The 26,065-nt window shown below is 46.2% G+C and overlaps 1 protein-coding gene across 1 annotated transcript in view; it reads left to right on the top strand.

Annotated features, from left to right (window-relative positions):
- The first annotated feature begins 445 nt into the window (after positions 1–445).
- SHC3 (SHC adaptor protein 3) overlaps positions 446–26,065 on the top strand; it is a 124,038-nt gene continuing 98,418 nt past the window's right edge. The window contains exon 1 of the mRNA XM_023627569.2: positions 446–1,171. Coding sequence (XP_023483337.2) covers positions 716–1,171 — 456 coding nt within the window. The 5' untranslated portion in view covers positions 446–715. The remainder of the gene's footprint in view (positions 1,172–26,065) is intronic.

The raw sequence follows: 26,065 nt of genomic DNA on the forward strand, positions 1-26,065 counted from the left end.
AATTCCTGCCGCTTCCAAATCAGAATTCATGCGGATCTGCTGAAGATTTTATTCTTAAAAAGGCTTCGTCACATCTTAACGCATCACTGTCAGATACTTTGGGCCTCCCACTGATGGGCTGCACAGGGAAGAGAAACCCCCAGCTCAGAATGTCGGGTTTCAGAAAGTTCACCTGCTCATCTGAAGGGACTGGATTCTCCCTGGCACAAAGGCTGCGTGTGTGGGGGAAGGGGAGGTGAAAAACCAAAGGTTGGAAGAAAATATCTGGGAAGGTAGAAGAAGGAAATTTGAGAACTGATTGGTTCCTGTGTGCTGTCAGTGGGTGTATGTGGTTTTTTTTTTCCTCTTTTTTTTTTTTTTTTTGCTACAGGAAGTGATTTGCAGCGCTCACCGAGCCTTTGTTGAGAAGGGTCTCCTCTCGGAGTGAGTCATGCTTTTGCTGTGAGCAGCCCCGAGCAGCTGGGCGCTCATCAGAGGAAACTATGACTTTTGCAAAGCTACCGCGCCGCCCTCAGCAGCCGAGCCCGGGCCCGGGGCTGCGTGGCCGCGGCGGCGCGGGCTGTTAGCAGTGGGCGGCCGGCGCCGCTGCCCCGCACCCGCCGGCTGTCCCGGCGCTGCGTCCCGCCCGGGACCGCGGCCCCTGCTATGCGCGGCAGCCCGCGCCGGGGCCGGCTCCTGCAGCGCCCGGGCGGATGCGGCGAGCCCACGGAGGGGCATGCTTCCACGCACCAAGTACAACCGCTTCAGGAATGACTCGGTGACATCGGTCGATGACCTTCTGCACAACCTGTCGGTGAGCGGCGGCGGCAAGGTCTCGGCGGCGCGCGCGGCCCCGGCGGCGGCCCCCTACCTGGTGTCCGGAGACGCGCTGCGCAGGGCGCCCGACGATGGCCCGGGCAGCCTGGGCCACCTGCTCCACAAGGTGTCCCACCTGAAACTCTCCAGCTCGGGCCTCCGCGGCCTGTCGGCGGCCAGGGAGCGGGCGGGCGCGCGGCTCTCGGGCAGCTGCAGCGCGCCCAGCCTGGCCGCCCCGGACGGCAGCGCGCCCCCCGGCCCCCGCGCCCCGGCCATGCGCGCAGCCAGGAAGGGCCGGCCCGGCGACGAGCCGCTGCCCCGCGCCCCGCACGCCAGCGACCAGGTGCTGGGCGCCGGAGTCACCTACGTCGTCAAGGTGGGTGCGGGCGCGGGCCGCCGGGTGGGGAACCCGGGTGCAGGGGCGTCCGCCACGGTGGGTCGCCCTGGAGGCCAGGAGGTGCGCACTCCTTCGCAGTCAGCTCGCCTGGCCGCGGGGACAGGGCACTGCCAACGCGCCCGTTGCGCATCCATTGGGAGAAGGTTTGAAATCGGTGACCTCACTCTGTCCTGATTTCCCTTGGCTGCACTCCTTTGGCATGGCTTTGCCACCTTGCTTGGCTGTGTGTCCTGCCAGTGCCCCTCCAGGAGCAGGCCCCTCTGCCTGGCAACTGTGCACTTGGCCTCCCCTGGGCAGGCACTGGGAAGACCTGGGCAGCCCCTGCGAGGAGAAATGCGGGTGCGTCACCACCTCTGTTTGGTTTGCCCCGGGCGCCAGGTGGGCGCTTGCCTTCCCCACAGCAGCAAGGTCCAGCTCCCTGCAGTGCAGGCCACAGGCGCCTGCTTCATAGAAGAGAAGCTGCACTTTCTTGCCCAGCAAGGCTGTCTGCAGGGTCTGCCCTTCGTGCCATACCTACCAGCTGTGGGTTACAGCAGCAGCAGAATTCCGGGCCGTTTTCCCCAGGAAATGTCATCTTCCATTTAAATAGGCTAAAGGGCCCTGAGGTGCGTGGCCCTGAGCCACAGGCTGGAAAGGAGATGTTTCCTCCAACACAAAGAATTAAAAAATCATGCCCAATGTGCTCCATAAAATTCCTCCCTTATGCAAGTAGTTTATGATATTTAAAGAACAAATACTGAGCAAAGTCCAAATGGCCTGCACCTGCTTGTACCCTGCTGCCTGTTGGGCAGTGGCGGCCAGCACTGCGCTCAGTGGGGCAGACGTCTGCCAGGCTGGGGAGGAGGCTCCGGGGGAGGTTTTCAATCCCGTCATTCCAAGGCTTGGCTTTTTATTTAAAAAGAGATGAGGCACAAACTCCCTGCCCACAGTGTTGCCAACAACACTGACAAGCCTGGCAGCCCAGAGCCTGGTCTGTATATATTGGCTACAGATCCAGTTTAAAAATTTGACAGACCACATCCTCAGGCAAAATGTTGCATCTTGGTAATCTTGGAACTAAAATACTAAAGGAAACAGTTAACTTTGTGGATTATTTTTAACTATCTAAAAAGTGCTGACAAAGGAATGTGATCATCAGTGTTAAAAATGGGGCCTCTTCTCGTGAGGCTGCTTTTTCAGGCAGTCTTCATGTTAGCTTCTGAAAACACGTTAATGTAGTTTATAAAAGGACATCATAAATGTCAGCATAAAATAGGCACATCTGACTGAGTTTATTATAAAAGAAAATGAATATTCTTCTTGTGTTCGTTCTTTAAATTATATAACCATGAGCCAAAGAAGAAAAAAGAGAAAGCCCCTACAACTTTGCGGTGAAGAAGTGACACCAGAGTTTATTACTTCTAGTGTGTTAGTATAATTACTATCTCAAAAAAAAAAAAAAAGCCTACGCTTAAAATAGGCAAGTAGACCTTGATAAAGCTTTTACACCTGTCACATTGAACGTAGAGGGTAGTTTTCAAATGGAGGGAGAATTCTCAAATTTATGCCTTTAAAGTTTCCCTTAAAAAAAATCATTCACTTTGCTTCGGGCTCTGCTCTTGCTTTGTGGCGAACGGCGGCAGCCGTAGTGCTGACTGTGTGTCGTGGCTGACTCAAGTCTACACTGCTGGGCCACTCCTGAGTCAGGTCGTGACCACCCAGCAGCAGCAGTTCTCAAGTAGGTGGAGGGCTGGGTCTGCCCAGAGCCTTCTGGGTCTTAGGGTTAGTTTGCTGAGGCTCAAATAAAGGGTGGCAGTGACCTAGGGACGCACAGTGTGGCTAATCAGTGCTCGGGGCCGTCGCCTGGTCCATCCTCACCCATGAACGTGGCGTCATGTGAACATAAGCTCAGGCTTCTCGGGAGAAGTTTGAACTCATGTGGCTAAACAGACAAGACACTGAAGGGTTCCCATTATCATATGACCCTCTGTTGGTGTGCATTTCCACATGACCCATGTTGAGTTTAGAACCATGAACTTATTTTCTTGAAAAATCGCAAAACTGAAAAATAATCTTAATTCGGTATTGTGTGCTGATTTGTGAAAGGCGTTATTGGTATCCTTGCTTTAAAAGATGTCTGGCAGATAGAAAGGGGCAGTGTTTATTATCTCTCTGTCCATCAGTCGTAAAATCTAAAGGCTTAGGTTTGGGAAAGAACTTATTATTCCTTTTCATTTAAAAATATTTCTGAATTAAGGAAGATCCCCAAATGTTTTCCAGTTTCCTGGAAAATTCATATGCTGTATAATTGTAGATGTCTCCCTCATAGACATACCTACTTCCAGACACTGTCAGGATGTGGCGTGCAATATTCATGTTTCATATGTTTCAACTCAATCTACTCTCAATCTAGTCTCAAATGTTTCAACTTAATCTACTTACATGAAAGTGGAAACTGCAGAATAAAGAAGTCTGGTGGGTTTTGATCATCTAGGAAACATCACACTATTTGAACAGCAGGTTGTGATTTAATTAATGGAGGAAGTAAAATTGGACAATGGGAAAGTTCCTGAGCAACACTGGGGCTCAAAGCTCGGGGCATACGTAGTCAGCCCTCCACTCGGGTCTGCTGCCAGTAACAGCGTGAGGTCTTGCCATCGTGGTGGGCTCCAGGGCCCGCAGCCTCTGGGGTAGTATTTATGTGGGGTGGCATCACTGGCATCACCTTTGTACCCTCCAAATATACCTGTCACCTGTTCTTTTCTTTTGGTGACACAAAAGGGAAAGAACAAGAAAATATGCCCTTGATGGAAAGAAAAGAAAAATCCAACAGCTAGGAACAGTGAATGTTTTCATTACAATTCAACTTTAAAACTGTCTTAAACTTGGAGCCGAGAGGCCGATAGAAATGCAGACAAGTATTGACTACACGCTGCCCACCTTCAAGTTATATTGCTCAAAAGCCCTACCTGGCCAGGACACTGAGTGCCCATGGGGGCTGCTGCTGGTCCTCAGCGGGTTCCAAAGGCCACAATGAGGTGGCCCGCTGAGAGGCGCAGAGAGCCATGACTTCAGGAGGGAAAGACAGATGTGAACAGTTGGGGGTCCGTTCCTAAGGACAGCCACTGGCTGAAGTCGAAGTGCTGTCCGAAGTCCGGCATGGCCTTGAGGGTCAGACTTGACCCCTCCTGATGGCAGGCGATATTGTGTGGGCTGCAGGGGGCTGGCCATTGGCCCCAGGGGTGTCCCAAAGAAGGGGTCCTCCTTACAGCAGGTCACACCACAGACTCAAAAAAGGGTAGGAAGTGACCACGTTTAGGGCCCACCCAGTGCCCATGGCAGGAACAGGCGGCCCAAGTGCACAGGAGTGCCTTCAGATGCTCACCGCTCCCCATCAACACTGGGGGAGCAGATGACATGGTTCATAAATGCTGGGGACCGTCCCTCAGACCCCCGTATGTCTCAGTCTGCAGAGCGTTGTATCTTTACTGCAATCTAAGTTACAAGCTATTTACAGAAGATTTTAGCAATCAGAAACTACTGAATTATCTCCTGACATGCTAGATTGTTTTTCTTTTGGAAGGAAGTCTTATTTTTAAAAGAATTCTTTAAAAATTATTCTGTTTCTCTCCTTTGTGAATCTGATGATATTTAGGCAGCATAAATTACCCATTTTATTTATGAATATCCTATTGCTCTTTATAGACGGTCTTTATAAATTGCACTTACTCTAAAATTTATTCTTAATCTGTATTTCTTTTTCTTAGCACTTTTTCCCTTTGATAACTACGGGTGAAAGTCACACTGTTCAGTCCTCAGCAACGTTATTTCAAGATGAGCTGTGATGGATTATTCTGATGGGACGGATTGAATTTTGTTTTAATTCTAGATTAAATTTGTTTTAATTATTGATGTGGAGTGAAGCTGATTTTTTTCTTATGATTGTTGAAAAAAATCTCATAATATGGATAGCTTACATGTAAGTATTGTCCAAATGGCTTGAAAAACAGTTCAAGAAAATTTTTTGAGATTAATAGACAAAATTACTAATTTGATCTGGAAAGTGTGTCTTCTCTTTTTTTATGTGATGCAGGTAGAGCAGATGTGTTAAATGTGTGTGCACACGCACGCCACACACACCACATACACACACAAGCAGACAACCTGTGACGACTTTGGACGCGGGCTATTTTCTTTCTTGTTAGAAAATAGCAAATGTCGTATGTCCAGAAATACCTGATTATCTCATTCGTTTCTTTTATATTCATGTTTAAGAGAAAATAATTCTGAAAAATAAGCTGTTGATGAAACTTCAATCCTGTAGAAAGTAGGCTTCTTTCTCCTCTGCCTCCTCACTGTGCTTTATCTTTGAGCATATGCTATATTTTTGAAGAATATGTGAAAAATACCATTTAAGCAAAGTCCTGGTGATGGAAACTGGGGGTAGAAAACGTCCAAACCCTGTAAGAGGCTGTTCCAGCCAACAGGCTCGTCCTGAAGGGCGTGGGAAGCCGGGAGCTCTTGCTTAGTTGTAGTACCCCAGAGCAGGAACGTGGCCTTGTATGGGGTGCCTAGGTGGGAGCAGGACACCCAGAGCCGCGCACCACTCGGCCACCTCAGAGTGTGGGGCTCCAGAGGTGCAACCCCTCTCTGGACCTTTCTGTGCCTGCTACAGGACACAGAGGCTCAGGCTGTGCTGGGCCGGGCTCCTGTGACCCGGGGGCCTGGCCCAGTTGGAAGTGGCGGCATCATGGCTGGGGTAGTGCCTTGTTCCCATACCTTGTGTGACTGGAAGAAAGAGGTCTTTGAGATGCACACAGTGTCTGGGGCGTGCATACCCTGGTCAGGGGCCTGCGGGGTGGCTGCCACAGGAGCAGACCCCACACAGCCACCCAGAAAGTTTGCCGGGGCTCAGAGGGAAGTGTGACAAGGGTTCAGCATTTTAAATGAAAAAAGCCAAGGACAAATGAAGTTAAATGGAATTATTTAATTCAGAAATAAGACGGTTTGGGAACGAGATGACCAGTTGTGCCTATTTCCTGGATTAAGGGCAAGAAAAGATTTTTGAAATTTAGCAGAAAAGAGTTACCATATGTGATGCATGAGGCATAGGGGCAGAGGTTAAGCATAGGACTGGCCTTTTGAATGGAGGGGTGTTGATCTTCTGTGTGTGTGTAAGCACACAACAGGGCAGATGTTGACCATGGTGTGTGTGTGTAACTTCACAACAGGATGGATGTTGAGCATGGAGTGTGTGTGCGGCCACATAACAAACCTTACAACTTGCTTTTGGTCCTGCAAGATCGTAAGTACTGATTTTCAGTTGAAGTAAAAAAGTAAATGGTTCTGTCCCCATTTGGTTTCACCCTGCCCAGCACCAGGGTGGTGACAGTGGCCCACTGATGCATGTCAGTCTGCGCCCGTCAGTACAAAGATTGGTGATGTTTCTCTGATGACCATCTAAGAATTTCAGAGCAGTCCTGAGCGTAAATAAACAGAATGGCGCTAGTTAAACTCGGGGTGGGGGGCCGGGAGTCTCCGCATGTACGCCTGGATCCCAGCGAGATGCCAGGCCAGAGGCTGAGTTTCTAAGGTTCAGGCAGGGTCCTGCTCTTCCTCTTGGTGAGGAGTCGGCAAGCAGGTGCTGCGTGCGCCCCTGACATGCCTGGAAGGAGAGGGCCAGTCTCTGCTCTTCTTGGGGAGCTGGAATCTTCTCGCATCTGCAAGGCACTCTGGCTGGGGTCAGCCTCTGCTCTTGGCTGGGCAGAGAGCGGCAGCTCAGTGCATCTGTGGAGCCTTTGGCCCTCAGATTCTGGGCTCAGACTTCCCTTGCCTGCTCCATGGCTGATCGGGCCAGTTCCACCACTTTCCAGTGGATACCTGGGTTCTAGCCATCATCCCGGGAGCCTGCAGGGAACTGTAGAGAAATCTGGAAGCCGGAGGAAGAAGCCACAGAGATGAGAGAGCAAGGAGGGGGAGCGGGGCTCACCTTGTCGCTGGTGTCCCTGGCTTCTAACACCCCTGCAGTGGTGGACTATCTGAAACCACTCAAAGCCAAGGCTTTCTGAGAAAAAAATATTCAAAGAGCTCATTGTTCTGAGCTGCTTATGTTAGACTAGAAGCCGTCCTAGTGCGGCGTCTGAAGTGTGTTGTTTCCTGAAGCGAAAGCCCCTCGGGGGAGCCGCTCCTGTCTTCTGTCTACTGAATGGCAGAAAAAGCAGCGAAGCCTTCATTCCAGATTTTAAGAATTTAAACTTGTGTGACCCCTGCGCACGCTCTGGGGCTCAGCCTTCGCCCAGCCTCATGCCAGCAGTGCTCTCTGCTGAGATGCTCTGACCAACCCGACTTCATCAAATCCTGGGAAATGTGACCGTCTGGCTGTCCAGAGGGACCGACGGACGATGTGGCCAATACTATTGCTTTTTGCTTTGAAATATTAAACATTTCTAATGCCACTTGCCCAAATAGAAACCTTCTGTTTGAGAAACAATTTAAAAATTACAAGGGGGTTCTCGGTCTGTTGACAAAGAACTGGCCCCAACCTGGTTTTCAGTGGAAACACCGTATTATCGGGCCCCTTGTGTTTTCCTCCAAAGAGGGAGTCACGGAACGTGGTGACCTCTTGGAATAAAACAGTGACAGCATGACGGTTCTGAGTGGTCTTCGTGGGGAAGAGCCAGCCCCGCTGAAGGGCCCTCCTGCGGGTGAACTGTGTGTGCACACCGTGTCGTCCCTCCATTCGACTCCGTGGTCCGTGAGGCCGCGCTGTGAGGAGGCGAGGTAGCCTCTGCCATCTCTCCTTCAGAGCTGATGGCCCCTGGCTCCAGGAGATGCCTCTGATGGCAGCCAGGTGACACGGTGGAAGCCACACCTTTCAGCCTCCCCTGCTCAGGCACCACTGGACCACCCTGCCTCCCGGCCCGGTGGGGCCTCCTCTAGCAACCGGCAAGGGTTCTCCCAAATTGTTTTTAATAGTAGCGTATTGGTTCTGGTTCTCCAGAGAAACAGCCGATAGGATGTGCATGCGTATGGAAAGAGATCTGTTACAAGGCCTTGTCAAGCATTTGTGGCTGTGATTCGCACACTCGCTCAGAGTGGAGGCTCCGACGGCCTCCTGTGCCTTGAGGAAAGCGGGTGTCACATCTCACGTCATCACCAAGGTAGGAGCCGGATCACTGGGGGCCATGCAGCGTCTTATGCATCTGTGGTACAGAGGCCCCAGAAGGGGACAGAGAAGTTTCTAGAGCAAGGTGTGTCACCACTAAAATGGAGAAACCATGTGATGTGTTTTTTTCTAATTTGCAAACAATAATAACAAAAATAGTAATTTATAGATGCAGTGTTCTCAATTTCAGATTTGCTCTCATGTATTTTTTTTAAAGTATTTGAAATATGCTCCTATTTGTCGGCCTTGAACAAGTTAAAGAGCAAGAGTAAGTGTGGTCAGAAAGTGGAAACGGCCAGGGCCGGGCCCTGCAGGAAGTGGGGCTCTGCGTGGGAGAGCTGGCGTCAGGTGGCCAGCCGGCCAGGGCTCTGGATCCGAGGAGGCACCGTGGGCACCCGAGCCCGTGCTGAGAGCACGTTCTGGAAGCTTCTCTCCTCTATCCACATCCATGTGACTGCAGGAAGCTGGGGCAGGTCCAGAACTGTTGGTCCACACACGGGGCTGCACCCTTGGCGCCCTGGGCTCGTTCTGCCCACCTCATCCCTTGAGGGCCCCTCCAGACCCTCCTCCTGGTCTCTGAGCTGGAGGCGCTGCTTTTTAAACGATTGTCCTTTGTGAAGCGTGGTGGCTGTGCTGCCTAAAGAACTGAGCTGGGATGTTTTCCACTGGAAGTAACAACTCCCATGATAGATAATAGCCTTGTTTGCAGAGTGACTTACTGACTCACGTGAGAGAAGAAAATAAGATCTGTCAAATGATGGCCAGAGGGAGGATTCTGTCGTTCCGTGGTTGCCCACAGACTCCTGTCCTTCTACCGTGCAGGCTCTCTTCCTCCTGCAGTTTACCAAGTCGCGTAAGACCCCAGGGCAGGAGTGTGCTGGTAAACAGCTAACACTTAGCTCTCCCGACAAAAAAGTCACCATCTGCAGTGTTTGCCAATCTTTGTGGTGTAAATAGCTACCACCCTGTGCTGCTGGAGGTGGGAGGGGGTGTGCAGTAACACAGCTTTGAAGAGTCTTAACGCCAAGAGAGTAGACATGGTAAAGTGTCATAAAAGAATTAGGAAGGGTCTATTTTTGAGTATTTATTACCGTTTACAATAACAATTTATTTCTGTAGACATCCTCCTTCGGCCTCCTCCACCCTAAAACAGCACTCTCCCCTCCCCACCCCCAGCATCCCTTCTTTCCTCTCGAATCTCATCTTTCCTCATTCCCTTCCTCTCGTCTTATTAACGCCGACATGTGACAACCGGCTTCTCCCAATCCACGGACAGTGTCTGCAAGAGGGTCTTTAGTGATCCCCTAATTGTAAAATCTAAAACCCCCCTTTCACTTCTTTCTCCACTTGACCCCCTCCCACAGCACCTGGTGCTGTCAGCCTGCAGCGTGGCTCCTGGGCTCCCGGCGTCTGCCATGGAGAGTCTTCCTCTTCAGTTCTCCCGTGGCCCTCGTTTCTTCTTCCTCTCCCTGGATTGTCTGAGAACAGTCTTACTCTCCCTGTTTATCCATCATTAATTCACTCCTCCATCAATATGCTAACCCATTATTGCATCCCATTGATAGTGAGTTCCCATTCTGAGGTAGGCCTGTGCCAGGGCTTGGGAGGCAGAGGTGGATTAAAAAGGCATGCTTCCTGCTCTTTTGATGCCAATGGAGGAGACAGATGAGAGAACATACTGAGGACCACATTGGTGGTGGGGATGTGGAAATCAAAGATGGCTTCTCCGAGGAGATGATAGCAAAATGGAGCCCTAAATGATGGGGGTGGAAATGATCCAGGAAGGTGGGTGGAGTGTGTGTGCAGCTGTGTTGGTGCTGAGTGTGTCAGGGGGGCCCATTCTAGGAGGAGGAGATAGAAACTGAGGATATCCAGTGTAGCTAGAATGTGTCGAGTCAGGGGGAGGGTGATGGGTCCCGAGGGGGAGGCCAGTGCCAGGCAGGTACAGTGGGAAGCCACTGAAGATTTGCTGAAAGATTATTCTATCTTCTGTGTGAAAAGGGGGAATGAAGTAGAGGCAATTAGGAGACAGTTAGGAGGGATGATGACGGCTTGGACCAGCACCATGGGCCAAAGGCCAGTGGCGTCCACTGAGTCCAGATCTATACGGCTCATTGTCCATGCACTGTGTCCATCCACTATTTCTGGGCCTCTTAAGTGAAGCATGTCTCAAAGTGAATTCATGACCTGCATTCTGTTCCTTAGTTAATGGTGTCACTGTTCACCCACTCCCCAAGTTGCAGACTGAGTGCCGTCCTTGAATACCTACCTTTCCTGAACCCATTACATCTGTTCAATCACTGAACCCTTATTTCTACTCAACAGGGTTTCCAGTCTTTCTTCTTTTCTTTTCCTTTTGTCCTGATTCACAGCTTCTCCATTTCTAGCTGTGATCATTGCAATAAACTAGCTGGTCTTCAGATGCTTGCTTCAGGAAAGACTCTTCTTTTTAAATTTGATAAAAAATGTGATATAGTCCACCAAAATGTTTCAAACAAAGTTTCCTACATTCCTTTCCCAAATACTTCTAATTTTCTTCCTCTCAGAGATAATCACCGTCAACTGTTGGCTATTTATATTTCCAGATGCACGCTTACGTGTCTTTTTCTCCATTTCTTTTATCTTTTCTTCTTCCTTTCCCTTACCTTAAGCTAAGTATTCTACATATATTGTTCTGTGACATGTTCTTTTCACTTAGTATTCCTTGGAAATCTTTCAATATTAGTACCTGCAAATCTGCTTCAATCTTTTTGACACTTGCTTAGTACTCAAAAATGTGGATGTTCTAAAATTTGTTCAAACAGTTGCCGGTTGTTAGGCATGTAGATAGTTTCCAGTTTATCACAGATGCTAAAATAATGAACATTCTTCTGCATGCATCTTTCCACTTGGGCAAATATTTTTGCCTGTGTACAATAAATTTTAGGTAATATTAATCCTTTTCTTTTCTTATTGCATTGGTGGGAACTTGAGTAGAATGATTAATGCTGTTGGTGAAGTTCACTTTTTCATTCCTGGCTACAAAGTAAGTCCTTCTGTACTCAGCTTATTAACGAGGACATGTATTGTTATATAGACTTTTACAAATTAAGAAAAACCTCCTATAACCTTAGTTGTTTTTTAAAAAAATCTGAAATGGTTGTTGAATTTTCGTAATGGATTTTTCAGTATCTAGTGAGGTAAATATGTATTTTTCACCTTTTTCCTGTTAATGTGGTGAATCATTTATCTTTGTAAAATACGTGTCTCCCCTTCCTAATTAAAAGCTCTCTGTGCTGCCTTTGTCTACAGAATTCAGTCCGCCTCCTTATTATGAGATATGAACGTTCATAGTTTGGCTTCAGTTTCTCTCCTGAGCTTCCTCTCCTCCTCCTTAACCCCTGATACTCCAGCCCCGTGAAACAACTTGTTTCCCCCAAATCAGTTGCATCTCTGGCCTTAGCTCGACTCTCTCCCTCTGGGCCCCTTTTCTCCACCCCACCTTGACCTAGAATAACACTCTGTTCACTTTCAAGACTCAGCAGCTGTTCCCTCCTGCGTCTCTCGTGAGGGCACAGTCAATGATGGATCCCTACAGCTCTGTGGACTTTCTCTGTATTCATCAGTTCAGTCCAATTAAGTGGGAACTTCCCGGGTCCTACCACTGGGCCCCTGAGATCCCAAGATGAACTAAATGGGCCCTGCTTTCAAGGCAATCATTCTCTAGAAGAGGGGTCACATATGTGTGCTGTCAGGTTATCAGTTGTGGGAAAGGCGGTGAACTGGCTCTTCCAAGACTTCCCTGGGGAAAGAGCCTGTGATGCACACTTACCGTGCAAAGGTGGAGGAGCGGAGGTAGCTGCAGGACACTGGGAAGTGTGACAGAGCAAAAGAGACCCATCAGGAGGGTGACCTAAGGGCCTATCTATGTACTATTGGTGATTAAGAATGTCACTCCAGAGAGGCACGTTTTGAACTCTGCTCTATTTAAAAATTTCTTGGTAATTGTTCTTTTTGTGAACTGGCATGAGGGACCCAGCCCACCCGAAGTCTTTACAGGCGGTTCGAGGGGAAGCATTATTAGTAGATCCATGCATTCTGTTTTTTCTGCCCTTTCTCTTTAAAGCTAATTGCAGGAGGGTTTCAGTAAGAGAATCAACTTTAATGAGAGCCCTGAGTGATAGTTATTAAGTTAAAATATTGTATAGCCAAATTCCACCAGGACGTTTCCAAACAGAAAGCAAATCTTCTGAGCACTGCCACGTGCCCCCACCACTAATTGAAGTGCACGGATTTATGAAACAGGATGGGGGAAACGAATGTATCCACAAACATTTTTTGAGGGCTCTCTTGCGTGCCTTGTCCAGTGGAAGGTATTGTGGATTGTGAAAGAGGTGCGGGGCAGTTTTCCAAAAGGACCTTGCAATCCAGCTGAGCAGACAAAGCTGCTCCATTTTAAAAAGGAAAAAAATTCCTGTTGAGCATGGGCTAATGACAGCAGTGGGCTCGAGTTACCAGGAAAGGCTTCCCAGAAGGGGTGGCGTTTTTTCTGGGTCCTGAAAGACTGTCCAGATCTAGTAGGTGGAGGGTGGAGACGGCTCAAGGCAGGAGAATCAGAGTGGGAAGTGCTGTGGAGGCAGCCGTGGGCGTGGCGTTTGCCCGGGGGATGCGAAGAGACTGCTCGCAGACTGGCAGGGTCAGAGCGAAGCCTAGATGTCGGTGCCGTTTGTCAGTTACGCAGGCTGTAGCTTCTTAGAGTCTGAACGCTCCCTATGTACTGGGGGACAGTCCAGTGCGGGCCCTTCTTTGACTGTGCTCGATGACCTCCCTCCACCTGGTGGCATCTGCGGACTGATCTCCCTCTCGCCAGGTGGCAGTCCTTGAGGGAGCTGGGGGTGCGTTTCCTTCAGCCTTCTGCTCTCCAAGCTAAGCATTTCTCACTCGGTCAATGGTCTTGATCTCACAATATCCTGGATTCTCTTTTCTCTTTTCAGCCCAGTTTGTAAATTACGTTTAAGAGATTCCGCTCATGTAGAGAATTTGGTGGAATTGCAGTTCTGGCTTGGGTTGGTATATATTCTATTTTTAGAGTTTTGTCCCATCCTAAGAATAATTTGGGCCTTAGTTCATAGGCCCACACAACTAAGAGAAATTCGTCTTTACGATACAGCTGTTCCTCTTTCCAAGAAAGAACGATTGGGCTTTCTTTATGCCTTGTTTGTTACGATCTACAAGCAGCGTTATTAATGATTTTCAGAGTCACGTTTCCTTTTGTCAAAAGCCTCAATGTAGACTCACCTCTCCTGCCCACTCTCCCACCCCCACTGCCTACTACAGGCCACTCGGTTACTGTGAGTTTCCACCGTCAGCCTGTCATCGAAACTCAGAATTGCAATTGAGAAAACCAGTGGGATCATCACTGGGAATTATGCCTCCCATCAAACAAAGACGATGTCCCACAGTAGAACAGTGGAATAAGTCCTGGTGCCTTCACACCATGCAATAATATGCAGCTACTTAAAACAGTGAATTAGAGTCCAGTTATGATTGACTGGAAAAGATTTTCACAAGGCGTTGTTGGGCGAGAAAAGCATGATGCAGCAATGTGTGTATAATATGAACACATTCTTGTAACAGGAACAAATACAGAAATGTTTGTATATGTCCACAATTATAGTTGGAGACTTCAAAAGCCCACTCTGAGCAATTTGTAGGATACTATGCAGAAAATCAGCAAGAATATCCGAGCTGAATGACACTATCAACCAAGAGGATTTAGTAGACACACATAGAGTGCTCCAGGAAACCATAGCAGAATGAGCATTCTTATCAAGTGCCTGCGGAACATCCGCCAAAATGGACATCTCGAGCCATAAAACAAGTCCAACCAAATTTAAAATAATTGAAATCATACAGAGTGTATTCTCTTGCCATAGTGAAATCAATTAGAAGTCAAGGAAAGACAACAGGAAAATCTCCAAACACTTGGAAAGTAAACGACAAGCCTATAAATAACCCATGGGACAAAGGGAAAGTTGAAAGGAAATAAAAAAAATACATAGAACTGAAAGAAAATGAAACTACGACATATTGAAATATGTCGGATGCAGCTAGAAGAGTACTGAGAGGGAAATTTACAGCATCGAATGCTGACGTTGGAAAAGAGAAAAGTTCTCCAACCAATAGTCTGAGTGTCTTTCTGAAGACACCAAAAAAGAAGAACAAGATAGAGCCAAAGCAAGCAGCAGGAAGGAAATAACACCAGAAATTAATAAAATCAAAAATAGAAAATCAATAGGAAAAAAAACAAGGAAAAAAATCTGATTTTTTCAAAAAAATCAATAAGATAGGTAAATCCAGCAAGACCGACAGAGATAAAAAGAGAGAAGACGCAAACCACCAATAGCAGGAATGGAACTGGGCTGTCTCAACAAGTAGCCATGACAAGGCCTCCGAGCCAGTGGCCCTCTTCTCAGTCTCTGAGTCCAGACCACAGGCTGATGGCTGCTCTCTGAGGGGAAGGAGTGAGGCAGGCTCCAGCCAAGGGCATCCAGATACAGTTCGGGCCAAGCATATGGAGACCCAGTGTTGAGACTGGGACCCAGGCCCAGTGGGTCCCCAGGAAGGAAGGAAGAGGCTGACCAGGCTAGGAATGTGGCTGTTGGTGACACAGAGGGCAGCTAACAGACCACCAGGGCCATCTCGTCCAATAATCTTTTTTTATTATTTTTTGGTGGGGGTGAAGAAAACCAGTGCTCCAGGGGAGAGAATGCTTTTTTTCTAAGACCCAGCAGCTGGTTTAGTGCCAGAGTGAGGAGGGGAGAGGTGGAAGGAGGCAGGGTGGGGTCAGAGGGCTGGTGCACGTGGCCTCCTTCGCACAGTAGCTGGAACGTGGCTTTAGCTGTAATACCAGCATGTATTTTTGGACCGTTTCTTCCCTCTTTTCTTTTGACTTGGAAGAGCAGATGTGGCCTATTGCGTGGCTGTGGTTTACTTTTAACCAAACCCCAGTCATATTTCCTCTCTCTGACTCAGCTTCCTCGTCGTAAATGAGATGGATGACACACGCCACCAGCTAACATTTACAAAGGCATCCTGGCTCTTTGATGAAAGCCCATATAGCTTTTGTATTAATGCAATTTTCTCTGTGACATGAAAGATTAAAAGAGAATTGTCGCCCAGCTACGGAAACTTAGCATTGGGCTCAGATAGAACCAAATGGCTAATGTCTTCTCTGAATTAACTGTATGGGAGTTGAAAAAAATCTGACAAAAGAGGTCGAAGAATTGGAAGTGGGGTGGCACCTCCTTCCATACCCACCTATTTGTTCCTGTGAGACTGGCCTACAGTGTCCTGTCTTCACATGCCCTTTGTGTCCTGCCACACTGGAAACACATTTCTGGCTCAGAAAGAGTCAGGCTTCACCCTCAACAACAGGGACCCTGGGTTCTCTGGACACATGGACAACTTTGCTTAACTCTCAGTCTTCCCCTCCCTAGAGTAATGCCTGCCGTCTGGAGGCACCTGAGACTCAAGTCCCTTGTCTAAAATAGGGGTGACAATAGCAAAGTCTTTATAGGGTCAGCAGGAGGAGTAGAGTGTAGGGGATTGGCACACTGCCTGGCCGGTGGCAGACGCTTACTGAATGGTCGCTGTTTGAGCCACCCACAGCCACATTGTTGAATCCAGAGCTCACCTCTCTAACGTTCCATGAGTCAGGGCCGGCCTCCGTCTTCAGTCAAAGAGGCTGATTATTCATTCTCTTTATTCAAGAGAGAGTACTGTCATATCACAAGACTGTGACTCCAGCTCTGTGTGAGCTCAGCCTCCCAACTCATGTGAATCTGTTCCACAAGACATGATGGTGCCGTGCCGTCCTCGTCACCACCAAGGTGGACATGAGGTTGGGACTCGATGAGATGAAAGCTGACGTGACTGTGTGCTCTTCCTGGCCCCAATTTTGGGTTCTCAGCTTCATAGCTTCTTCAGACTATTTGCATGGCCGTTGGAAAGAGCCATCACCGGGGGTGGGTGGTGTCTACAAGGCTGCATCTTCCTCAGTTGTGTTGAAGTTGACTGGTGTTAATAAAGAGCTTGCCAGCTGCCCTATAAGCCAGTAAACAGAAGCTGAGCTGTTATAGGGCTTCCAACAACATTTATCATAATGCCAAGTTATTCTGGTGGGTTGATTAGACAGGATATTAATTTTTTGATGCTTGTATTTTCCACATTTTTGTACAATGAACATACATTAGTTATCAGAAAAAGATGAGCACTAAAAATAAAAGTTTCAAGGGCTCTCTTAAAAGCAATGATCTTTTATTCTTTTTATTGAGTACATTGTAGGTCATGTAACCTTGAGTTGAGTGCATCACCTCAAGGAGCACACACACACACCACACTCATGCAAGCACCTGACCGAGATCTAAAGCATGTTTCCAGGTCTCACTAGGCTTCCTCCTGCCCCAGCCGGTCCGCACCCTCCCAGGGGACCCACTGTTCTGACTTCTGCCACCTTTGATTAGTTTTTGTCCACGACCTTTTAAATGAAAAAATACTAACTATATTTGGCAAATTAGTGTTAAGAATGGCCCATTCCTCTAGTGTGGATGGTAACTTTTCAATAAATTCAAGGCTATTTTTAGAGGAAATTTTATAAATACATAACTTCAATGATACAAAATCCTGTATAAAGTAGATTAGGCTAACCAGTTGATGCAATCATGAGTTTTCCTTCTCTCAAATGTATGTAAAGTTCCTAACAAATAATCTTAACTTTAGCATCACTAAGTCAAGTCATTCTGGCCCTTCAGATTGTTTGATAGCAATACCAGACGAAGTACGCTGTGGATGCAAGTGGAGGGTGGACATTGTGAGCTGGTGCTCTCGAACACAGGCATTTGTGGTGGGCTCTCTAAGATGGTTGGGCCACAATTAACTTGAGCAATTCTAAAGGGTTTTTTAAAAAGTTTTATTTATTTATTTATTTTATTGCAGTAACATTGTCTTATAATGTTGTATAACTTTCAGGTGTATGTCATAATATATTTTGAATTCTGTGTAGAATTCTGTGTAGATGTCATGTTCACCACCCAAAGACTAATTACAATCCATGAAGGATTTTTCAAACCTAAAAATTCTGGAAAAGAATTCTTCTTGAAGTTCAAGTTGCTACACATTCTATTAGTTGATGCCACTTGAACTCTGTTTGATGGTATGGGTGGTGGCACTTAGCTGCGTTCAAGCCCCCTGGTCACCCCTGGGGAGAGGAGCAGTCCAGGGATCTGGAGGGAAGAGGTGGCGCTCAGAGCCCGCCCTGGGCCGTGGGTGCTCACAGGTGGTTGGGTGACGATTCCCCAACAGAAGCGAGGCTCGGGCAGGAGCCTGTTCACGGTGCAACTTACACCCCACATCTTAACCCCAGCTTCCCAGAGAACCATTCATCACGTGTGGCCACCTCCCCTGATAGAAACGGAATCTACTCAAGTCACAGGGGGTCGGCTCCACCAACAACAAAATCCTAGGAAGAGAATAGACCATTACTGCAAATGCAGAAGGCTGTGCACAACTTACTGAGGATGGATGCTTTTAGTCAATAACGTTCAGCTTTCTTTAATGAAAGCAATACACGCTAATGACAGAAAAAGTAGAGAGTAGAGAAGAACATTAAAAAAATTAAAATCACAATCTTCCATGATAACTCTATTAAATTTCCATGTTTTTTTTCAGCCCTTATTTTCATTTATGCAAAGTTGAGATTGGGCTCAATGATTCTCCAAATCATTAAATATTATTGAAATACATGGTTTTGAATGGTTGCATAATATTCTATCCCATTAATGTATTATAATCTACTTAAACATTTTTAAAATTTTTGAACATTTAGGCTATTTCCAATATACGTCATTACAAAAACTTGAGTATTCAATCATTTATTCATTTATTCAATAAATTGCATGAGTTTATATAACGTGTCAGGCCCTGTACAGGTGCTGAGGATACAATTGGGAATAAAAAAATAGCCGTGGTCTCTGCCCTCATGGAGTGCACGTTCTGATGAAAAAGTCAGAAACTAACTGAATAATCAAACACACTAATCATATAGAGACTTAATTAAATAATTAATAAATAATTTAAAAATGCCACTGTGCCCAGAATAGCCGAAACAATCTTGATAAAGAAGAACAAAGTTAGAGGACTCAACACTTTCTGATTTCAAAACAGTATGATACTGGCCTAAGTATAGACATACAGATCAATGGAAAAGAGTTGAGAGTCCAGAAATAAAGCCTCATGTTTAGGGTCACTGGATTTTTGTCAGGAGCGCCAAGACCATTCAATGGAGAATTGTCTTTTCAACAGACGGTGCCGGGGCAACTGAATATCCACATAGAAAAGAAGGAAGTTGGACCCCTTCTCACACCGTAGATAAAAATTAACCCAAAATGGATCACAGACCCAATGTAAGAGCTAAAAGCATAAAACTCACAGAAAACACACAGGAGTAAATCTTTGTGGCCTTGGAGTAAGCAGTGTTTTCTTAGCTATGACACCAAAAGCACAAGCAACAAAACAAAAATAGGTAAACTGAACTTCATCCAAAGGGAAAACTTTTGTCCTTCAAAGGACACCATCAAGAAAGCGAAAAGACGACCACAGAATGGAAGAAAATATTTGCAAATCGTTTGTCTGATAAGGGACTGGCATTCAGAATATATAAAGAAGTATTACAACTCAACAATGAAAAGAAAAATAAACCAATTAAAAAATGAGCAAAGGCTTTGAATAGACATTTTTACAAAAAAGACATACAGATGGCCAGCAATCCCTTGGAAAGATGCTCAACATCTTTAGTCATTAGGGGAATGCAAATCAAAACCTCAGTGAGCACCACTTCCTACCCACTAGGATAGCAAAACAAAAAAGATGGACAGGGGCCAGCCCTGTGGTGCAGTGGCTAAGTTTGCACATTCTGCTTTGACGGTCCAGCATTCTCCGGTTTGGATCCCGGGTACGGACATTGCCCTGCTCGTCAAGCCATGCTGTGGCAGGAGTCCCACATATAAAGCAGAGGAAGATGGGCATGTATGTTAGCTCAGGGCGAGTCTTCCTCAGCAAAAAGAGGATGGTTGGCAGCAGATGTTAGCTCAGAGCTAATCTTCCTCGATAAAATTAAAAAAAAGATGGACAGTAGCAAGTGCTGCTGGTGAGGATGTGGAGGAATTAGAACTCATATATTGGTGATGGGAATGTAAAATGCTGCATCTGCTTTGGAAAACGGTGTGTTGGTTCCTCAAAATGTCAAACAGAGCGTTACCCCATAACTCAGCAGCTCTGCTCCTAGGTAGATACTTGAGAGAACTAAAAACACACATTCACACACAAGCTCATCCATGAATGTTCACAGCAGCAGTCTTCACAGTAGCACAAAAGTGGAAACAACTCGATGTCCATTGACTGCTGAATGGATAGACAGAAAGTGGCAGGATAAGGAAATAGTATTCAGCTGTAAAAAGGAGTGAAGTACTGACCAACGCCAGAACATGGATGAACCTGGAAAAACACTGTGCTAAGTGAAAAAAGCCAGATACAAAAGGGCACGTGTTGTATGATTCCATTTACATAGAATGTCCAGAGTTGGCATCTCTATAGAGACAGAAAGTAGACTAGTGGCTGCCAGGTGCCAGGGGCGGGGAGAGGGTGGGGAGTGACTGCTGCTGGGTCCCTATCCAGGCTTATCTTTGGGGTGATGAAAATGTTCTGGAATTAGATAGTGGTGATGGTTGTACACTATTGTGACTATGCTAAAAATGACTGAATTGTACACTTTAAAAGGATGACTTTTTGGGGCATGTGAATTATATCTCAATAAAAAATAATTACACAAAATGCAGCCGTGTTAAATGAAATGAACCAGAAGTAGGTGGGGACTTGACTTCATCAGGCTCCGAGGTCTGAGTGTGAGCAGCAATTCTCTAGATGAGGAGGGGAGGAAAGTGTTCTCGACATCAGGGGCCCGTGTGCCAGTGCGCCAGGTCTCAGGAGCGGGTGGAGAGGCCGTGCCATTTCTTATTACAACTCTCATTATTTCCGTAAATGAGGTGAAAGAGAGCGGGCATTAAAATGTCAATAAAATCTCATTTCTGAAGCAATAAAGCTCCTTGTAGAAATGACGATATTCAGATAACGAAATGAAAATGAACGACATCCTGCAGAGTTGGCGAGGCGGAGGGGAGAGGTGCTCCCACACACTGTGAGCGGATGTGTCAGTCGGTACAAGTCTCACGGAAAGCCAGTTGGAAACGTTTATCCCAGCGTGCGCTGTGGGTGAACAGTCACTGGCGGGAACACAGATTGTCCCTTTGCACCGATTACGCGCAGCGTCATCCCTGCCGTCTCGTGTATTTCTCACAGTCGCCCCGTGCTACAGATGGGACGAAGGTGCAGGGTACTAACTCCACATTTTGGAAGTGAGGAAACAGAGACTCCCCAAGGCCCGGCGACTTGCTGAGGTTCACACAGGTGTTGGGCCGCGAGGTGGATCTGTAACCTGGGGCTGCATGAATGCGAAACCTGCTCTCGTCTGATTATCGAGCAGAACTAGATGCAAGCTTCACCGGCCTCGTCCTTTGCCAGCCGGGGAAAGCGACACGTGTGTGCCTCTCAGAGAACTCGAGTCTCAGGCTTGTAAAACAATAGAAGGCAGAGGAGCGAGATTTGAAGAGAGTGATTTTTCTTTTTCACTCGTGCATCTGCGTGCTTGGCACAGGGAAGCATAAAGAAACGTTGAATTGTGCAATTATGGTATACTCAGCTTAAAAGTGCACATGCAAGTTAACATTTAGACTTAGAGATGAGATAATTAACTCATAGAATATAAAATTATAATTAACCATTGGGAAACTCTAAGCATGTGATTTAATTGGGAAAATGTCAACTTGCTGATCGTTTAGGAAATGAACCTGTACCCCCAATTGAATGTGACCTGTATCCATTCCCAGGATATTACTCTAGATGAGGAAAAATCGGACCTAGGTAAACTGAGAGAAAATGTTGAAATTTACCACAATAGTATTACAGGCTCCTTTTTTCTTTCCTGAATTTGTTTTTTTTTAAAGCTTTTTATTTTGAAATAATTACAGCCATATTTTTTTGTAAATATAATGCACTTTTTTCTCCCCTCGTCCTTTGCTAAGACTGGTCTTTTTTTTTCTTTTGTCATTGCTCTTTAACTGCAAATTCAGTCTCAGATGCTCATTTGGATTAATATAGCCAAGGGGAAAGCCCTGTTTAACAGCAAAATATCTAAATTCCAGTATAATTTCAGGGAAATGCAGTGAGAGAATGTTCAAGTACATTATAAATCACAAACCAGTACAAATTGGTGCTAATAAGTGAAATAAAAAGTTAATGAAAAAATTATGATTCATGGGATTCCTGCATTATCGAATGAAGTGTTACACTCTTTTCCAGTTCAGATGGCTGGAAGGATGTCGAAAGCATCTTTAACTTTGTTAGCCCTCAGTGAATAGATTCAACAGACATTTTCTTTGTACTCATTACAGGTGAGGCATTAGGAATGCAAAGAGGATAAAGACACAGTCCTGCGGATTCCTCTGGGTGACAGACTGTGTAAACGAATGCTGAGCCAGTGCTGGGTTTGGGGACGATGGCGCAGGGTACGAACTCCACGTTTTGGAAGCGAGCTGAGGTGTTAGGAAATTGACAGGGAGGGAGGGAGGGCAATGCAAGAGAACCTTAAAACTTTAAATGTTCTCTATTTTGAATTTCGGCAACATGACCATCTTGCATTCTGTGTGCCAAGCATTGTGATTTGATAAAGGGGTGAAAGGCATCGCACAAACGGACAGAGTCTGTGGCAGCGCAAGACAGAAGATGCTCTCACGAGATAAGCAACGTTATCGTTCGAGAGTGGAGGGGCGCTTTCTTGGTACCTGATATTCAATATGGATCATTAAGGACTGGAAGGGCTCAGAGAAGGGGAAGAAGGGAGGGAAGAAGGGATTGCAAGCAGGAGGAATCACATATGAGGACACAGGACGTGAGACAGGATGGGATTAAGAAGGTGGGGATGAAAATTTGGTTTGGCAGAAGTATAGGTGGGGCATTGGCAAGTGAAGTCCAGAAGGTAGCTGAATCCAATCATTTACCCATGTTTACTATCTACCTTCCCGGCTGGACTGGATCCTTACATGTCCTGTCTGCTGGCATCCTACCCAGTGCCTGGATTAAGGGTTGGCACGGAGTGGGGCTCAGCCAACATTTACCGAATGAATGATGTGGTCGAAGGATCTTCTTGGCCGATTATAGAGATCAGCTGCTGCGTGTAGCTGAGTTCTTCCATGGTTGTTCTCATTGCTGTGTCATCACCATATTTCGTGAATATATCACAGATTATTCATCACACTGCTGACGGACATTTGGTTTCCTTTCCAGTTTGGGGCTCTTATGAATAGTGCTACTATGAATATTTTTGCACATTTCTTTTGGACATATGGATTCATTTCTCTCGGAGTAGAATTGCAGGTCGTAGTGTATGCACAGGTTCAGCTTTGGAAGAACATGCCAAACAGTTTTCCCAAGTGCTTGCCCCAATTTACACTCCTGCCAAGCAGTGAAAGAGAGGTCCTCTTGCTCCACATCCTTCCCACACTCGTGATTGTGTTCCCACTTTACGCCTCTGGTGGGTGTGGGTGCCTGTGTCCCGGTTCACTGTGCATTTACCTGACGACTGATGAAATTGGTCAACGTTTGTGTATTTGCCACTTGAAATTACCTTAAAATGTATTGCACAAGGTTAAACTAGTATTTTCTAAAACAAGCTCTAATATCTGACGATAATCAGAGCTCCAGCCCAAGGGGGATGGGGGCTTCCCCTCCTCTCCTTTCCCTTCATTGCCATCCTCCCTCTCTGTGTTCATTCCGCCTTCTGTGTCAACATGAGACTTCACCCCCAGATTATTCTTCCATTAAAACACAACCTTAAGACTTAGACTTAATTAATTTCATTGATTACCAAATATTGTGTCTTGTTTTCCATTTCTTTTTCTTGGATTTACTTTAATTCTTGCTTGGGTACAACCTCAAGTAATTCTTTCAGAGAGAGTTTCTGTGGGTAAACTTTCTGAATCTATGCAGATTTGAGGATGTTCTATGCTTTTCTCCCATGCCTGCAGTATAGTTTAGCTGGTGTTGAAATCTAGGTTCAAAAATTATTTTCCCTCAGAATTTTGAACACATTGCTCCATTGTCTTTTTGCATCTGCAGTTGCTGATGAGAAGCCTGTTGTCCATCTGCTCATTCTTTTTATCTATGTGTGTATATATATATATATATATGTATGTATGTATGTATGTATTTTAAATTGTAGTAAAGTACACATAACATAGAACTTCCCATTTTAACCAATTTTAAGTATAGTTCAGTGGCATTAAGTACATTCATGTTGTTGTGTGTAATTCTTTCTTAAGTAATCAAATACTCCTCTTCTACCTCTGAACCTTCTAGAATTTTCTCTTTATCATTGTTCTGACATTACACCAAGACATGGGAGTTTTTGTTCATTTGCTCTTGTTTAGCACTTGGTGGAACGTTTCAAAGGAGGATTTGGATCTTCAGTTCTGGGAAAATTTTCTCTATTTCCTCTTCTCTATATTCTCACGTCTGCATCCTGTATTTGACAGGCGTTGGAATGTCTGCATGTATCTTCCATCTCTCTTAAGTTTTCTTCCACTCATCCTGTCTCTTTTTCCTTTTGTGCTGCTGGTGTTTGTGTGGTGGATTTGCAGCATCCATCTGCTCCTTCCACCTGGTAGCAGCAATGTGCTTCAGGAGTGTCTTGATTGCTCTAAGCCCATCATTGTAATCCCTTTCCCTTCTAAGTGGCTGGGTCAGGCACCAGGAGGAGGCTGGCACAAGGCCTTCTCTTTGGCAGCATCCTCCTGGGGCCTTCTGTGCTCCTGTGTCAGTCCTCTGCTGTTGGCATGCTGTTTGTGACATCCTTCTTCAGTCCCATTCTGGTCGCTTTCCTCTTTCAGGGAAACCTCCTGTGGCTGCTCTACAGACATCTGAGCTAATGTCTGTTGCCAATCTTCGCTTTTTCTTCTTCTTCTTCTTCTCCCTGAAGACCCCCGGTACATAGTTGTGTATTTTCAGTTGTGGGTCCTTCTAGTTGTGGTATGTGGGATGCCGCCTCATCATGGCCTGATGAGCGATGCCATGTCCACACCCAGGATCTGAACTGGTGAAAACCTGGGCCACTGAAGCGGAGTGCATGAGCTTAACCACTCGGCCACAGTGCCAGCCCCTTGTTATGCAATTAAAAAAAAATTACCAAAGCTTATGAACTTTGGAAAACACAGAAAGTATAGTTTTAGGATTTTCAGGATGAATTGATATTACATTTAAAAATCCAATAAGTATATTTAAAAAATATATTTTAAAAAAATGGTCAAAAAAGGAATCATCCTTTATCCCACCAAGCAAAGAAAGCTGTGGGCAGCAGGCGATTGAGATCAAGAGCCAGGGTCTGGTCTGAGGGGGTCTGCGTTCAAGTTCTGGCTCCACCTGTGAACTGTAAGCTCAGCATTCCACATCTCGGAGGCACCGGTTCTCCCAGTGCGGCCCCTGAACAGACATCAGCATCAGGCCCCACCCAGACACACCAGTGGGCTCGGGCTGGGGCCCAGCCCTCCAGGCTTAACAAGCTCTCCACGTGCTTCCAGTGCAGGCTCCAGTTGAGAACGCTCGCTCTAAGCAAGAGTTTTTTTATTTGCCCTTTAGTGATGTAACGGTTTTTAATTGCGTAAGTCATACACGGACACGTTCCTGTTGTAAAAATTACCACCATACGACACGTACCAAGTGAAAAGGCGACAGCCTTCTTCACCACCGTCAGGAGTCGGATTCCCTCCCGGTGGTCCTGGCGGTTACACTTTGGTACTGTTCTTGCACCTCTTCTTTCTGTGCGTAGACGTGCATAACGCAGACGTGTGTGCCGCTAGAGGTACGTACTCTGTGGGTTTTCCCTTTTTGGTTTTAACATAGATGGTGTTATAGTATGCATACTTTCCTGAAGTTAGCTTAATTATTATTAGACTATTATTCTTTTATTATTATTTCACTTGCCTTCGAGATCTTTTCAAGATAGATCCATCTTTTTGTTTTTAATTACTGCTTGGATCAACTATGATTTATTTAATTTCTTGCTAATACAAACAACCACATGGTGAAAATCTTTGCACGTCTTCTTTTAAAAGGCGTGAGAATGTCCCTCAAGTAATTTCTCCCAAGAGAAGTTTCTAAGTCAAAAGAGAAGAGCACATATCTCAAGTTTGGAGTTGTGCTCTGAAATGCCTGTACCAATCACGGTTCCACCAGCAGGAAATAAGTACTATTTCATCCCACTTCCGCCAACACTGATGTCATTAAACTTTCCAATTTTTGCCAATGTTCTGTTTCTCATTGTGGTTTGACGTTGCATAGCTTTAAGTACTAATGAAGTTTAGCACATCTTTGCGTGTTTGGTGACCACTGGGTGTTTCTGGAAATTCCGTCTTCCTACTCCGCCTCCATTTCCCATTGTGGAAAGGAGGTGCTCATAGTACCCGTTATGTGGGGCTGTTGCAAGGATCATGTCCCGAAGTGTCAGCACGATGTCAGGCACACAGTGAGTGGTCAACAAGTGTTCGATCACGATGAACATTTTGGTGTAATCCCTTCCATTTTTT

The sequence above is a fragment of the Equus caballus genome, chromosome 23 (genome assembly GCF_041296265.1).
Source record: "Equus caballus isolate H_3958 breed thoroughbred chromosome 23, TB-T2T, whole genome shotgun sequence".
Taxonomy (NCBI): domain Eukaryota; kingdom Metazoa; phylum Chordata; class Mammalia; order Perissodactyla; family Equidae; genus Equus; species Equus caballus.